Source organism: Phocoena sinus, chromosome 3 (genome assembly GCF_008692025.1).
Source record: "Phocoena sinus isolate mPhoSin1 chromosome 3, mPhoSin1.pri, whole genome shotgun sequence".
NCBI lineage: Eukaryota > Metazoa > Chordata > Mammalia > Artiodactyla > Phocoenidae > Phocoena > Phocoena sinus.
This window is the reverse complement of record NC_045765.1, coordinates 174,053,192-174,070,427: the sequence shown is the minus strand read 5'-3', so window position 1 is coordinate 174,070,427 and position 17,236 is coordinate 174,053,192. Positions and strand designations below refer to the sequence as shown.

Here is a 17,236-nt window from a genome sequence, read left to right as displayed (position 1 = left end):
ATGTTTAACTTTTTGAGGAAAGACTAAACTGTTTTCTACAGGAGCTGTGCCATTTTTCATCCCCACCAACACGGCACAAGGGTCCCAGTTTCTCCACAATCTCACCAACCCTTGATATTTTCCTTTTTTTAAAAAAATATTATGGCCATTGTCGTGGGTATGAAGTGGTATCTCATCGTGGGTTTGATTTACATTTCCTTAGTGACTAACGATGTTGAGCATCTTTTCACGTGCTTGTTAACCATTTGTACGTTTTTTGGGGGAGAAAGGTCTATTCAAGTCCTTTGCTCATTTTTAATTAGGTTGTTTGTCTTTTTGTTGTTGAGTTTTAAGAGTTCTTTATGTAGTTTGTATACCAGACCTTTATCAGATATATGATTTGCAAATATTTTCTCCCATCTGTGAGTTGTCTCTTCACTTTCTTGATAGTGTCCTTTGAAGCCCAAGTTTTAAATTTTGATGGGGTTCAATTTATCTCATTTTTCTTTTCTTACCTGTGCTTTTGGTGACATATCTAAGAATCCATTGCCAAATGTAAGGTCATGAAGATATAGCCCTATGTTTTCTTTTAGCTCCTACACTTAGGTCTTTAACTAACTTTGGTTAATTTTTGTAAAGGGTGTGAGGTAGGGGTCCAGCTTCACTCTTTGGTATTGGATGTCCATTTGTGCCAGCACCTTTTCGTGAAGAGACTGTTCTTTCCCCGTTGAATGGCTTTGTTGAAAATCAGTTGACCACATTATGTTTATTCTTGTGCCACATTTCTGTTTTTTCAATGCTTTTTTAAAAATTTTATTTATTTAATTTATTTAGTTTTGGCTGCGTTGGGTCTCCATTGCTGCATGCGGGCTTTCTCTAGTTGCAGTGGGTGGGGACTACTCTTAATTGCGGTGCGTGGGCTTCTCATTGGGGTGGCTTCTCTCATTGCAGAGCATGGGCTCTAGGTGCATGGGCTTCAGTAGTTGTGGCACGTGGCCTCAGTAGCTGTGCCTCATGGGCCCTAGAGCGCAGGCTCAGTAGTTGTGGCGCACGGGCTTAGTTGCTCTGCAGCACGTGGGATCTTCCCAGACCAGGGCTCTAACCCGTGTCCCCTGCATCGGCAGGCGGATTCTTAACCACTGTGCCACCAGGGAAGCCCTCAATGCTTTTTAAAAACCTTTTTATTATGAACATTTTCAAATCTTTTACGAAAGTAGAGAGAATTTTATAATGAGTCCAGTTTATTCATCGAGTATCATAGATGGTCAGCTGTCAATATTGGCTGATTCAGTGTCATGTAAACCGCACACAGAAGCAAATCGCTGAGGTGTCATCCTTTCACAGGTGTTAGCATGTATCTCTAAAACGTGTGAACTTTAAAAACCAGCTTTTGTATGTTTTTTACTTAATTTTTTGTTTGAATCGAGAAACTTTAATTCATATAAAGAAGTATTAACAACAGCAGGAGAGCTCGGAAGGGTACTCAGGGCTGCGGGGGTGCCGAGAGGGCTTGCCTGTATGTAGGGGTTCAGGCTCTGGGCTGGAGGAGATGTTTTGCTGGGCTTCCCAGCCTCCGTAAGAGGTGGGCAGGAACAAGAAGACACGGGGGACGCACGGGACCCAGAAGCCCCTCACTCTGCGCTCGCTACAGAGGAGGAAAGCTCGAAGGGTCCAGCCCATCCGTGCAGAGCAAGCCCGAGGGGAACCAATACACCGCTTCCCAGTGGGGTGCCACCACCTCCCATTCCTGGCCTTCGTGCTGTGGTTGCCAAACCTTGACATCTGCATAGGTTATAAACCCCACAACACATTGTTGTCATTGTTGTTGAAACAGTCAATTATTTTTTAGAGATAGTTAGATAGTAAGAAGGAGCCTTGCATTCTTACCCATGCAGTTACCACTTCCTGTGCTTTCTGTTCCATTTTGTGGATCCACGTTACCATCTGGTATCATTTTCCTTTGGCCTGAAGACACTCTTTCACATTTCTTATAGTGTGGGTCAGCTGGCAACGAATTCTTTCAGCTTTTTTATGTCTGAAAAAGTCTTCATTTAGCCTTAATTTTTGAAAGATATTTTCACAGGGCTTAGAATTCTCGTTTCAGGTTTTTTCTTTCAGTGCTTCAAAGCCGCTGCTCCACTGTCCCCTCGGGTACACGTTCCTCAGGAGACATCTGCTGTCATACGTATCTCTGTTTCTTTGTACCCAATGCTATTTTCTCTGGTGGCGTTTAAGATTATTCTATTTATCTCTGGTTATGAGTCATTTGACTATGATGTGCCTGGTGTAGTTTTCTTCCTGTTTCTTGTGCTTGGGGTTCATTGACGTCTTGAATCCGTAGGTTTATAGTTTTCATTGTTTTGACAAATTTCTGCTATTATTACTTAAATGTTTTCTGTCACCTCTATTACCCTCCTATTCTTTAGGGCCCCAGTTACACGTATTCAACCTATTGAAATACCTAAATATTTAATTTTTATTTTGGTGCTGTTGTAAACGGTATGGTTCTTAAAAAATGTGTATTCCAGTTGTTCATTGCTAGTGTATAGAAACACAATTGACTTTTTTATATTGTCCTTTTTCCCTGTGACCTTGCTGGACTCAATTATTATAAGTTATAAAAGATTTGTCTTAGCCAAATTTTGGAATTTTCTGTATGTACCATCCTGTTGTCTGTGAACTTTAAGGGGAATGGTGATAGAGGACATCTTTGTCTTATTCATGATCTCTGGGGATGTATACAGTCTCTCACTGTTAGGTGTGATGTCAGCTGTAGGTTTTTTTGGTAGATGTCCTTTATCAGGTTAGTTAAGTTCCTTTCTATTCCTAGTTTGATGAGAGGGTTTTTTTTTATTATTATGCATGGATTTGGATTTTGTCAAATGCATTTTATGTATGTTGAGGTGACCATATTTTTTTTTCTTTTATTTATTAATAAAGTGAATTATACTGGTCAATTTCTGGATGTCGAACCAGGCTTGAATTCCTTGAGCAAACCCCATTTGTGATGTGTTGTGCTCTTTATATATTGTTGGATCCCATTTGCTAACATCTAATTGAAGATTTTTGTGCCTGTGTTCATGAGGGATTTTTGACCCTCGTTTCCTCAAAATGTCTTTGGTATCAGGGTAACACTGAACTTGTAAATGAGTTGGCAATTTTTAATTTAATTTTTGGTTTTCTGCAAACAATTGGTATTATTTCTTCCTTAAATCAGTAGAATTTACCAGTGGATCATCTGGGCTTTTGCTTTTGTTTGTTGTTGTTGGAATAAATACAGGGCTAAACAGGTTATCTGATTTTTCTTGAGTGAGCTTGGTAGTGTATGTCACTCAAGAAATCGGTCCATTTCATCTAAATTGTTGAATTTGTGGGGATAGCATTTGTTTCAGTCTGCTTGGGCTGCCGTAACAAAATACCACAGACTGGGTGGCTTAACCAACACCTAAAAACAATGAAAATCTATTTCTCACAGTTCCGGAGGCTGGGAAGCCCAAGATCAAGGTGCCCACTGATTGGTTTCTGATGACAGTGTGCTCTTCTTGGCTTGCACACGGTGAAGACAGAGCTCTCCTCTCTCTTCTGCTTCTTATAAGGGCAACGCTTCTATCAGATCAGGGTTCCACCTATATGACCTCATTTCACCTTAATCACCTCCTTAAAGGTCCATCTGCAATACAGTCAAACGGGGGATTAGGGCTTTAACATATGAATTTGGCGGGCACACAGCTAAGTTCATGGCAGTGTTCTCTTATTTTCCTTCTAATGTCTGTGGGGTCTGTAGTGATGTCCCTTCTTTTATTCATGATACTAATACTTCATATCTTCTCTATTTCTTGATCAGTCTGGCAAGAAGTTTATCAATTTTGTTGATCTTTTCAAAGAACCGACTCTTGGTTTCGTTGATTTTTCTGTATTTCCATTTTAAGTTTCGTTGATTTTTTCTCTTTATTATTTCCACCTTTCGCTTGATTTGGACTTGTTTTCTCTTCTTCTGATTACTTAAAGTGGAAGCTTGGATTACTTATTTGAAACGTTTAATTTTTTTCTAATATAAACACTTAATGTTATCAGTGTCCGTCAAAGTACTGCTCATGTGTATCCCACAGAGTTTGATATGCTGTGTTTTCATTTTCATTCAGTTCAAAATACGTCTACATTTCTCTGAGACTTTCTCTTTGACCCATGGTTATTTAGAAATGGGTTGCTTACCAAATAGTTGGGAATTTTCCATACATCTTTCTAGTTTAATTCTATTATTGTTAGCGAACGTACTTTGTACTTTTATTCTTTTAAGTTTGTTAAGGATTGTTCTAAGTTCAAGAACATGGTCTATCTTGATGAATGTTCCATGCACGAAGGATGTGTATTCTGCTGCTGTTGGCTGGAGTAGTCTCTATATTTCAATTAGTCTACATCTGTTGTTTGGATATTCTCTTTCCTTTGTGATTTTCTGTTTGTTTGCTCTATCGATTACTCAGAGAGGCATGTTGAAGTTACTAATGAATTATCTTTTCAGTTTTTGCTTCCTGTATTTCGAAGCTGTGGGTGATGCATTCTCATTTAGCATTGCTACGTCTTCTTGGAAAACTGGCCCCTTTATTCTTTTATCATATCCCGCTTTGTCCCTGGTAATACTCCTTTGTCTGAAGTCTGCTCTGTCTGATACTCACATAGCTACTCCAGCTGTACTTTTGATTAGTGTATCTTTTTTGATCCATTTACTTTACCTACTTATGTCAGTAGTCAAAGTGTGTTTCTTATACTTAAAGTGGATCCATGACACGTTTCCAGTATTTTCGCTGCACTTTCTGGACAGGGTGGAAATCGTGTGTTTGACTCTGCTTCCTCTTCCAGGTAGTACACACTTGAGGCCAGGGGAGGGCTCCTAACCTCCTCTCTGGGTCAGCTGGCCCAGAGCCTGGTGTTGAGGGGTCACCGGTCTGCAGGATGTTTGTGACGGCTCAGACATCCTCACTGCACGGGAAAATCAAGATTCTGATGCACTCCCTGAGGTGATGGGCGAGCTGACCAGCCTCAGGGCACAGACACCGACTGCAGTGTCCACACTGCTGGTGGAGGCCAGCTGGCATGGTCAGCTGGGCTCAGTGCGGCCGTGAGTTAGTGGCCAAAGTGGAAGCCCAGCATTGTGGAGTGGAGAGAGATTTTAGTAGAAGAGAGGAAGCCTGTGTGCCTAGAAATACAGGCCGTAGGGGAGGAGTGGGAGGGGCAGCGTGGCCTCAGGCGGCACTGGGATAGCCTGCCTGCCTGCGCCCCGACCCAGCACATGGTCCTCGGTGCCCACTGCGGAGTGGCTCCTGTTTTCTGACGCCTCAGGGTGTTTACCTGCCGGAAGCTTTCCCGGCACAGGGCTGTCTCAGGAGTGTGGTGACAGGACTGCGTCCTCTGGCTAGGCTGGCGGCTGCAAGGCGGCCCATCGAAGGGGAGACGTCATGAGCCGGCTTCAACCTTGGGCTGAGGAGGGGATGGTTCACCCCCGCACCCCCGCACCCCACCCCACCCCACCCCGTGCCGGTCGTGCCCTCGGGCATCTCGCTTAGCCAGCGCTGGGGGAGGACAGCGCGCCGGGCCTCCGCTGCTGCTCTCGCCGCCTCGGTGGTTTGGGGGGGTATGGGGGCACTGGGGTCTCTTCAGTGTGACCAACTTGATGCCCCTTTTTCCTTAGGGCCCAAGACGATGATTCCGCCGGGGGAGTGCCTGTATGCCGGGAGGAAAAGAAGGAAGCCCATTCAGAAACAGTAAAGTATCTGTCTTCTGGTTTTGCTGACTGTTACTGATGGAGGGGAGGCATTTGTGTTTGCATTGAAAAAAGTGAATTTTAGAAACAAAGTGAGTGAGGCGAGGTTTCGGTCAAGCCTTACTGAGGGTGCGGGGACCCGCAGGACCAGCGGGGGCCGGGCCGGGCAGGGGACACCCTTGGTGCTCGGGAGCGCAGGTGGGACCCTGGGCCGCCTTCCCAGCCCTGATTGGACGCTGAGGTCTGGCCCAGGGCGCCCCTCTCCCGCCCTGGTAAGACCCCATCCTCGTCCTTGGCTGCATGCACCACAGTGCCTCTGGGCTTCACCCCAAGCGAAAGGAGACTGGGGCTCGGCCTGGGGCGTCCGGGAGGCGGAGTGGGGTGGGGGCAGGGAACCCCAGGCACGGCCCCCGCCAGCCCCGGGACACAGCACCACGCTCACATCCCCCACCTGCCCGTGGCTGGCCAGTGGGGCTCGGGGCCATGAAGCGGGTGGCCTGCAGTCATGGAACTGGTCTGCAGAGAGCGACTCCCAGAGCCCAGGGCTGCGTCCGTCCTGGGACAGGTCCTGCGGCGTGTCCACTGTGGCTGGGGCTGTGTGTGTGTGAGCCTCTGTGTGTGTGCGATACAGATGTGTGAATGTGTGATGTAGCTTCATGTGTGTAACGCAGCCCTGCCTGGGTGTGGGCGTGTGTGCGTGTGTACCTGCAGTAGTGTCTATGTGGGGATCTGGGTTTCTGGGACCCAGGCCACCCTCCGGGCCCCCAGGGGCTGCAGGACCCCATGAGAGGTCGACAGGAATGTGGGCACCTCCAGTCCCAAGGATGGGTGTCAAAGGCTGGTGAGGCTGGACTTCGGAAACTGGTTGTCACCTGAGTCACTTGTGTGGCCACTGTGGGCCTTGGGATGGAGCCAGGGTGCTGGGGGAAGTGTTCAGCCTGGTCTGCAGGTGAGAGGGGCAGGTGTGGGGGGCAGAGCTATGCACTAGAAGGAGGTGATGCGGGGGGCCTATGTCCTGAGCTCATTTGTTCTGGTGAGAACATTTGTCACCTTAAATAAGGAAAGAAGTACCTGGAGAGGCAGCTGTGTACACCAGGATCTGGGGGGCTGGGAGCATTAACGCACAAATCAGCAAACACGGCGTGCAGCACAGGAGCTCCCTGCCTCTGTGCACAAGGGGCCACGGCCGTGCCCCTTCGACATTGCTCCTCATGGATTCCTCGTCCAGCTGTGCGGGGCATGCCGTGTTGTGTCGTCACTAGCCCTCCGCCAGCGTCCGTTCCGACTGGCTTACAGGCGCCACTGAGCTGAGTGCCTTCGTGCCTGGCGTTGGACTCGTGCTCGTCGTCGGAGAGGCCACCGCCGTGGCTGTGTGCTGGCCGTTCCCTCGCGGGCCCGGGCAGTCTTGTTAACTGTTTACTGTGAAAGTGGTGGATTGCTCGGCTTTGACACAAACCCTGCGCCCGCAGCCCCTGCCTGGCCCCTTCTGCGTCACCCTCACAGACTTGGGCTCAGTGATGCATACAGTGGCTCGCGCTGCCTGCCATGCTGTGAGCAGTGAGTTTCCTGTCCTTGACCGTGGAGGCTCACGCCTTCTGCCAGGATCCGTGGACAGCAGCAGGCTACTAGCTTGCAAGCAGGTAAATCAAGGCCAGACCCAACAGGCATATGCATTCTTGCAGGTGGGATTGCTCAGGCCAAGAGTGTGATTTCATAGGTGTCCCCAAACTGGCCAGCACTGGAGGCGTGCCCTGCCGGGCACATGGCATGCCTCAGACTTCGGTGAATTTGCGTGTCCTTCTCATACGTGAGGCGTAGCAGCCGCTGTATTTCCTTTTCTGTGAACTGTCTGTGTTGACAACTTTTGATAACTTTTCTATTGTATTGTTTATGGTTTTTTTTTTTGCGGTACGCAGGCCTCTCACCGTTGTGGCCTCGCCCGTTGCGGAGCACAGGCTCCGGACGCGCAGGCTTAGCGGCCATGGCTCACGGGCCCAGCCGCTCCGCGGCATGTGGGATCCTCCCGGACCGGGGCACGAACCCGCGTCCCCTGCATCGGCAGGCGGACTCCCAACCACTGCGCCCTGAGGGAAGCCCTATTTATGTTTTTGCTTCTTGATTTGTAAGGGCTTGCTGTACACTGGGGAGACTGGTTCTTAAATGCATTTCACATACCTTTCCCCAGTTTGTATTTACTTGTGGTGTTCTTTGCAGCGCCGAAAGCATTTACTTTGTATGAAGTTGAATTTATTCATCTTTTACTTTGTGTCACAATTGGAAAGATCTCCCCTGCTTCAAGTTTATGAGAATTTTCCCAGGATTTCTTCTAAATTTCTTGGATTCCTTAATATATATATTTAAATTTTGAGCACTTGGAATTTTTCCTGGTGTAAGGTGTGGGGTCTGAATCTCTCTCTTTTCCCCTGTGGCCACTGGTTGTTCCTAATACTTCTATTCGATAATCAGTGTTTTCCTCACCGATCTGTAATGGCATTGAGCACTTAGACTTGTGATTTGAGGGGCAGTGAAAGACAGTGGAGTAACCTGAACACACTCCCCTGGCTGTGCCTGCGGACCCTCTGGGGGACGTGGCCATGCCGGCTTGTCCGAGTGCCAGCGTCTGTGTATCGCAAAGGCCAGAGGAGCTGCCGGCGGTGTGCACATGTGCAGGTGCCCGGGCCCACGGCCCCTCCTGGGGTGTGAGCCCCACGGGCCAGCTGCAGTACTGCCCCCTCGCCTCGCCGAGGGCTGTGGACTGTGGTCTGGCCCCATCCTCCGTGGATAGGCCGTGAAAGCCGTGAGCCTGTGTTGCCTGAACCGGGAGGTGGAACCTGCTAGAACCCCAGGGTAGAACCTGCCCCCTGCCAGGCCCTCAGGGCTGGACCTGCGCTGGAGGGAGCAGGGCTGGGGTGTGACGCAGCGGCGGGTCCCTGCACCGCGCGCGGATGGGCACCTTGAGCTCGGAGGTGTGTGAGCAGCGGGGCTCCTCCCTCATTTGCATGTTTGGTCTTGATTGGCTGTGACTGAAGCACGCAGAGCTGCTGTAGCAGCCACTGTATTTCCTTTTCTGTGAACTGTCTGTGTTGACAACTTTTGATAACTTTTCTATTGTACACAGTCTGATTGGTTCTGAGATGTGTAATCACCCGAGAAACATTGCCGAAGCCAAGGTCACAGACGCTCCCATCACGTCCGAAGGTTCCCTGTGCCCTTGTCACTCCTCCGGTAGCCTCGTCCCAGGCGACCTTGCCTGCACTCTTGTCCGGTAGGCTGGTTCGCATTTCCTGGAATTTTCTATAAATGGGATCCTACACCTTGTGGGGCTTCTCTCCCTTGTCGAGATGATGTCGGTTCCTCTGTGGTTTGTGTGCCGGGTGTGTCCTTCTTACGCTGAGTGGTGCCCGTCGTGTGGATGAACCACGTGTGTTTGTTCATCTCAGGTGGACATTTGGGTGGTTCCCAGGTTGGGGTATCACGAATAAAGCTGCTGTGAATGTTTACGTACGGGTCTTTGCATGTAAGGTTTTCATTTCTCTTGGGTAAACACCTAGGAGTGGGATTGTGGGTCACATATATAGCAGAGGAAGGTTTGACTTTTTAAGAAACCACCAGACCATTTTCCAAAGCAGCTGCACCGTTTACATTCCTGGCCACTGAGCGTGTGATTCCTCTACTTTCTCAGCGATGTCTGGGGTGTCAGTCTTGGTTTCAGCCACTCTGATGGGTTGTGGTGGTAGCTCACCATGGTTTTAATTTGTGTTTCCCTAGTGGCTAATGGTGTTGATATCCTTTCATGTGCTTATTTGCCGTCCATACAGCTTCTTTGGTGAAGAGTTTTCTAAATAATTTGCCTATCTTCTTAGTGGGCTGTTTGTCTTCTTGTTGAATTGTAAAACTTCTTTACATATTCTGGATACAGGCTCTTTTTGTGAATATTTTTGACCAATCAATGCCTCCCCTTTTCATTTTCTTAATGGTGATTTTCAAAGACAATTAAAAATTTTTGAAAAAAATCAATTTATCATTTTTTTCTTTCACAAGTTTTTTATTTTGGTGTGTGTCCTAAGAGTCCCAGGACTACTCTGAGGTCTCAAAGATTTTCTCGCGTATTTTCTTGTAAAATTTCATGGTACGTTTTAGACTTAGGTCTATGATCTATTTTGAGCTAATTTCAGGTATTTTGTGAGGTAAGGGCTGATGTTTACTTGTTTTCATGGATGTCCAGTTGATTAGCACCATTTATTGAAAAGACTTTCTTTCCCTGTTGAATTGCCTCAGTATCTGTGTCAAATGAATTGACCAAAAATATGTGAGTCTGTTTCTCGGCCCTCTATTCTGTTCCACTGATCTATGTTTCCATCGTTTCTCTAATACCAAACCATTTGGAACATTGCAGCTTCAGAGAGGCTTAGAGTCAGTCAGGCAAGTCCTCCACCTTTGCCCTCTAATTGGCTATTCTCTGTCCTCTGCATGTCCATGTAAAGTCCAGACTGCTTGTCATTTCTGTAAAAAGTCCTGCTGGAATTTCAGTTGAGGCTCCATTGAGTCCACGGATCAGTTTGGGGTAGTAACACAGTCCTAACAGTATTGAGTCTACAGTCCTGTACATGGTGTGTCTTTCTGTTTGTTTATGTCTCTTTAAGTTTCTCTCAGCACTATTTTATAGTCTCCGTTCAGGCGTCTGGAATGTCTTCTGTTGGGGTCGTCCCAGGTGTTCTATGTTTTGGCTCCCTTTGTAACCCTCGTGCCAGCGAGTGGCCAGGCGCCTCCCGTGCTGCTGGTCCCTTGTCCCCTCACCTCCTGCCGCGTCTCCACCCTGGGGAGTTGGAGCTTCCTCCCTGTGGCCCTGGGCTTAAGCCAGAGGCCAGCTCAGGGGAGCATTTCCCTCCACGTGGCCCCTCTCACCCACCTGGCGGGGGCAGGGAGGTTCTGCTCTGGCGCCTGGAGCTGGAGGGGGGCTGCGTGGAGGGGCAGCTAGGTGGTCTGAGAAAGCTGGAAGGACTAGAGCTTTTCCAGCACCTGTTTCTTCAGTTGCGAGTGTCCCCCTAGTTGCCCCTCGGGGGTGCGGGCTGGGGACAGTCACAGCTCGTCCCATCCCAGGCACGCGTGGGCTGGGAGGGGCGACTGCTCCCCACAGGTCTACCCGGAGGTGAGATTTGAGCCGGGCCACCCTCTCCCCTTCTCTGGCCCCCACACCTGCCCTCAGTGCTACCTTGTTTTCTGGGGCGGCTTCGAGTGTCTTTCACTCCTGGGTGGGCCTCTCCTCTGGCCGTCAAGTGCCATTCCACACGGGGTCTGTTCAGTCTCCCCAGGCCTCCTGACCCTTTAAATTTTGGCTAGTAGCATGAGTAATGTTGGTGTAGGTGCCTCACTGAGGGGAAAAAAATAAAAAAGAAACAGCAGAGAGCGGCAAGATAACCAGAGAATGGGAGAAAATAATTGCAAATTGTATGTCTGTTAAGGATCTAGAATCCTGAATATATAAAGATTTCCTACAACTCAAGAACAGAAGAGCAAACACCCCAATTCGAAAATGGGCAAAGGACTTGAGTAGACATTTCTCCAAAGAAGATAAAGAGATAGCCGACAAACGCGTGAAAAGACGCTTGACTTTACTGGTCATTAAGGAAATGCCAATCAAACCACAATGAGATACTGCCTTACACCCACGAGAATGGCTCTTATTTTAAAAAAGGAGAAGAGCAAGTGCTGGCGAGGCTGTGGAGTGTGGCTGGGGGACGTGGCGGGGCACAGCCGCTGTGGAGGACAGTCTGGCAGCCCCTCTCAAAGTTAAACCTAGAACCAACAGGTTAAGCCGGTTGTTCCGCTCTTAGGCGTATACCCAAGAGAACTGAAAGCACGTGTTCAAGCAGAATCGTGGACTCGAAGTTCATGGCTGCAGGGTTTACGATACCCGTAAAGTGGGAGCGAGGCGAGCGCCGTGGACTGGTGAACAGATGAGCAGGTGCATCCAGCCAGGCCGTGGAACACAGCGTGAAAAGGAGTGGAGCTCCACCCGGGCTGTGCCGTGGGTGAACCTTGACGCCCGAGGGCCGGTGAGGGAGGCCAGGCGTGCAAAGTCTGGTTCCGTTTACACAAAGTGTCTAGAACGGGCAGACCTGGGGAGACAGAAAGCGATTGTGGCCGCCGGGGGCTGAGAGGCGGGGAAGATGAGAGAAACTGCTTAGTGGCGCGGGGTGGGGGGGGGTGACTTGGGGGTGAAGAAAATGTTTTGGAGCTTGATAGAGGTTGACAGCACTGTGAATGTAGTAAATGCCAAAACTTTAAAACAGCTTTATGTTATGTGAATTGCATCTCCATTAAAAGAAAGAAGCCGCTTCTGGGATTGGAGCTGCAGCTCTTGTGTGGTTTTGTGTGGCCTCGGTGCCGACAGCATGGGTGGGGGGTGAGCCCCGGGGCTTCTGACAGAAAGGATGGCGTAAGGCAGCTTTCCACGTTCGTACGAGTGAAAACACGGTAGAGGAATAGGAACTTCCGGACAAAAGAGTCCCGAGCCCCTAAGAGCGGCAGGGAGGGGCAGGCCTGGGGCAGCGGCCCCTCCCCAGCCGTCCTGGCTTTGCTTTCTAGGAAGGTGAGGGCGGGGCGGGGGAGGGCACTGTCGTCCCGGGGTTGAGAGGGCCCAGGAGCAGGGTCGCGGTGGGCGGGGAAACCTGGGCAGGGGCCGCTCCCTCTGTGGGGGGGGGGGGGGGGCAGGCCTGTGGCGGGGCCCCGGCCACCGCACTTCGGGGCCTCGGAGGGGCGGGCGGGACAGCGCTGCGGTGCCCGGGCCGCCTCCATCATCTTCACCTCAGAACCTTTCAGCCCTGCTGTGTAGTGGGAAACTGAGGCCCGGAGGGGCCGCTTACACCTGGACTGAGGGCCCTAGAGGAACACCGAGAGAGGTGAGCGGTGCGGCCAGAGCCGGTGTCCTTCTGCCTTGTCGGGGGAGTTAGCACAGAGAGGCCAGGAAGCGTGCTGGGGTCACACAGCTCTCCTGCTGCCCGCTCCGTGTCTCTCTGTGCTTCCTCCCACTACTGTGGGCCAGTGGCTGGCACGGTTGGCGTGGCCGACGGTTTAGTTCGCGCATCTTCGGGGATGGGCGCGTTTTCGTCTGGCAGCTGCATTTTGAAGCTGACGGCTCCTCCTCAGGTCACCGCCTGGGACGGCTTTCAGCCTGGGACTCCCAGTCTGACAGTGATCTTTCCCCACAGGAGGCCCGCCGTGGGCGCTGAGAAGTCGAACCCTTCCAAGAGACACCGGGATCGCCTCAACGCCGAGCTGGACCGCCTAGCCGGCCTGCTGCCACTGCCCCCCGACATCATCTCTAAGCTGGACAAGCTTTCGGTCCTGCGCCTCAGTGTCAGTTACCTCCGGGTGAAGAGCTTCTTCCAAGGTAGGACTCTCACCTGTGCCCACCTGGACCTCACCTGGGTCCCACCCGGCTTTGCTGGGATCGGCCGGTTGGCGCCTCTCAGCCTGGGGAACCATTTAGAGGCGGAGCGCTGAATGCAGACCGACACGAGTGGCCCTGGGGAAAGGGGCTGGGGCCAGACCTCACCCTGCTTGGCCTCACCTGCCCCAGGGCCCTGGGGACGCTGGGAGCTCTGGCCAGGCACCGGCGCCTCTCTGCACGGGGGTGCCTGGTGTGTCGGACCCTTGCAGTAGCTCTGGGTACTTGCCCACATCCGGTGCCCCAGGCCAAGCCTTACTCTGCATGTGGCCTGGCTGAGCTCCTGAGGAAGAAATGTGGTTGTCACCACTCTGCTTCAGACCTAGGACTGCTACCATCACCCCTCAGTTACGTCTGAGCTTCTTACACAATCCTGAATTTGTTATATGTCTTTGGGAGCAGGTAGGATAAGTGTTGAAGGTGGGCAGGCGTGGACGGTAGCCGGTGGTAGGCACTGAGGCAGACTGCTGGGTCCATGCTCTGTCTCAAGGCGTTGGGACAGCCTCCCGCGGCCGAAACCCACCTTGGGGTGTGGTGAGCGTGGCCAGCTGGTGAGGCTGCAGCCCTGCAACCACGGGCACCCGGGCCCGTGCCGCTGCCCGGCCCTGCTGCTGGGCCCGGGAGGCCGTGTGACTCCGACGTGTCTGAGGTGTGACAGCCTCTGCGCCTTCCTGGCTTTCTCGGCCCCGGGAGAGGGAGGGCAGCTTTCCTAAGGACTCAGCCTGCCTTCCACCCTGACCCTCCAGGGACCGCCAGCAGCTCTACCTGCTGTGCTCTCCAGCTGGGCCAGCGCCAACCAGCCCCTCCAAAGGGCCCCCCTTGGCCTTCACTTCCTCTCACGGAGCAGGAAGCCTAGACCCTCCTGCCGCTGCTGGCCTCTGAGAGCACCCTCTGTGTGAGAGCTCTGCACAGGGGCCTGACTCCGCGGGACCCCGGGCCCCTCAGCTGTGTCCTGCTCTGCGCTGGGGCCTGGGCCCTCGTTGGTAGTGCAGACCTGAGTGTGTCAAGCTGTCCCTCGTGGAAAGCCGTTCTGCCCCCCGGGGAGGGCCCAGTTCACAGGGCTCTGTGTCTGCACAGCCGGGCTTGGTCCCTGCTCCCTGTGACACCTGCCTGTGTCCATCCCCCCACAGGTTCGTGGGCTGAGCTTTGACAGCCTGGCCTGGGGTTCACCCAGGGCTCAGCCCAGGTCCGTCCCCCTAGTAAATCGTGCTCTTTTACTGGGTGTCCGTCACCCAGACCCCCCATGGCTGGAGGCCCAAGCTCATGAAACATTTCTGGAAAAGTAGGTTTGGAAGACGACAGAGAATGGTGGGTGCCACGGGGGGAGGAATGCGGGGTGTCACCAGGAGGGTTGCGCAGGCTGGTGGGCTTCCAGGAGGAGGTGAGGGGTGGGTGTGATCTGCAGGCCACACAGAGGCAGCCCCCTGAAGGAGCCGTCTAAGGGACCCTTGCTGCTGCATTCCTGCATCTGGGGTGGGGCCTCCTCGGCACCCCAGCCTCCCCAGCTGTGGTATGGGCCCCCTCCCCGAGGCAGAAGGGTTTTCTCTTCCTCCCCCAGTGGCACTGGGACCTCATCAGGCCCCCGGGTGCTGGGGCTTAGCGCCCTCCCCCCTGCCAGCCCCCTTTTCCCTGTGGGCGGCTGCGAGGCCCCTGCAGACCCTGTCTCCCAACCTCTGCAGCCTCCGGTGGTCCTGCATATCCCACTGGCCCACATTCAGGACTGGGCCTGAATTTTTTCTGAGCCCTTCTCGTTCCCACGGTGTCCTGTCCCTCCCCGAAAGCGCCTGTATTTCCCTGGATTTCGGGTTACCGTTGCCCCGGGACTTGGCTCTCCGATGGACTCAGGAAAACGGGGAAGTTCGCGGATTGTGCGGTGCTTTGTGCGTGGTGGGCAGCCGCTCTTCCCAGCTCGTCTGTTCAGAGTGGAAGTTGAAAGCGACAGCCCCTAAAGTGGCTTTGAATTATACTACTTTAAAATTAAAAATCAATACCACCGGCCAGTGGCACCTCCCGAGTGGGCTCCAGGGCACGTAATTCCAGGTCAGCAGTGGGCTCACTGCTGGACGCCGTGTCCTCGGGGGCTTCAAGGAGACCAGGGGCTGTGACCAGCTTTCTGACTTGGGGTCAGGCCTTCAGGCCTCTCAGGCCCTCCTTGTGTCCCTCCGGGGGAGGGTCTCTGTCCTACAGGGGCCCTGCTGTGGGGACAATGGGGAGGGCCCTGCACCTTGCCGAAGGAAGCCCTGCAGTGGGGACATCCGCAGACCCCGCCCGAGCCCCCACTGGAACTGACACAGAATCGTTAGCAGCATTTATCTCTGAGGCGCGGTTACAGGAGTTTTGTTTTACTTTCCAGGTTTCCAAAGTCTTACTGAAATGCATCAGTTTTTTAGGTAGGGAAAACTCAAATGTGTAAAACAGCAAAGACAATCATTTCAGTACTGCTGTGGTCTTGGTGTGGAGTCCGGGGTCCTCATCCTGGAACCCAGGCCCTGCCGGTGCTGCCAGGTCGCTGGTGCAGGTTGCTCAGGTGACTGCTGAAGCATCGCTGGCTTCCAAATAAGTGCAGGACATGCAAACACACACAGTCTAAAACGTGTGGTCGGCATGGAGCAGCCTGTGGGGCCCAGGGAGCCGGCTTTGGAAAACGTTGAAGGAGCAGTGGGAATTCCATCTCTTCAGGAGCCAACACCTCTGAAATCGGAAAAGTAGAGATTGCACGCCCAGGTTGGGGTACCGAGGGCTGTGCTCATGAAGCGGAGAGAGTTCCGTGAAGGGATGACAGGAGGTCTCTGGGTCAGCCCGGGAAGTGCTGGGGACTCACAGCCCAGCCTTTGGAAACTATCAGACCCTGGCTTCTGATGCCAGGTCTACCCATGCTGGGGTCTCCATCTCCTTGCTGGGGTCTCCATCTCCCATGCTGGGGTCTCCATCTCCCATGCTGGGGTCTCCATCCCCATACTGGGGTGTCAATCCCCATGCTAGGATCTCCATTTCCCATGCTGGGGTCTCCATCTCCATACTGGGGTCTCCATCTCCATACTGGGGTCTCCATCCCCATGCTGGGGTCTCCATGTCCATACGGGGGTCTCCATCCCCTTGCTGGGGTCTCCATCCCCATGCTGGGGTCTCCATCTCCCATGCTGGGGTCTCCATCCCCATACTGGGGTGTCAGTCCCCATGCTAGGATCTCCATTTCCCATGCTGGGGTCTCCATCTCCATACTGGGGTCTCCATCCCCATGCTGGGATCTCCATCTCCATACTGGGGTGTCAGTCCCCATGCTAGGATCTCCATTTCCCATACTGGGGTCTCCATCTCCCATTCTGGGGTCTCCATCTCCCATACTAGGGTCTCCATCTCCATACTGGGGTCTCCATCCCCATGCTGGGATCTCCATCTCCATACTGGGGTCTCCATCTCCCATACTGGGGTCTCCATCTCCATACTGGGTTTCCCATCTCCCTACTGGGGTCTCTATTTCCCATACTGGGGGCCCCATTCCTATTCTGGGGTCCCCATCACCATGCCTGGGTCTCCATCTCCATACTGGGGTCTCCATCTCCATACTGGGGTCTCCATCCCCATGCTGGGACCTCCATCTCCATACTGGGATGTCAATCCCCATGCTAGGATCTCCATTTCCCATGCTGGGGTCTCCATCTCCATACTGGGGTCTCCATCTCCATGCTGGGGTCTCCATCCCCATGCTGGGGTCTCCATCCCCATGCTGGGATCTCCATCTCCATGCTGGGGTCTCCATCTCCCATTCTGGGGTCTCCATCTCCCATACTTGGGTCTCCATCTCCACGCTGGGGTCTCCACCTCCCATGCTGGGGTCTCCATCTCCATGCTGGGGTCTCCATCTCCCATGCTGGGGTCTCCATCTCCTATACTGGGTCTCCGTCTCCATACTAGGGTCTCCGTCTCCCATACTGGGGTCTCCATCTCCCATGCTGGGGTCTCCATCTCCCATTCTGGGGTCTCCATCTCCACACTGGGTCTCCATCTCCACACTGGGGTCTCCATCTCCACACTGGGTCTCCATCTCC

At 52.5% G+C, this 17,236-nt stretch overlaps 1 protein-coding gene across 2 annotated transcripts in view; it reads left to right on the top strand.

The window, feature by feature from the left end:
- AHRR (aryl-hydrocarbon receptor repressor) overlaps window positions 1-17,236 on the top strand; it is a 74,764-nt gene that overhangs the window by 3,262 nt on the left and 54,266 nt on the right. Inside the window, exons 1-3 of one of the 2 annotated variants that reach the window (XM_032629239.1) lie at window positions 4,752-4,836; window positions 5,666-5,738; window positions 12,949-13,130. In XM_032629239.1, the coding sequence (XP_032485130.1) occupies window positions 5,677-5,738; window positions 12,949-13,130 (244 nt within the window). In that variant the 5' untranslated portion in view covers window positions 4,752-4,836; window positions 5,666-5,676. Of the gene's footprint in view, window positions 1-4,751; window positions 4,837-5,665; window positions 5,739-12,948; window positions 13,131-17,236 lie in introns of those variants that run through there. The other variant, XM_032629238.1, reaches the window with a different exon arrangement.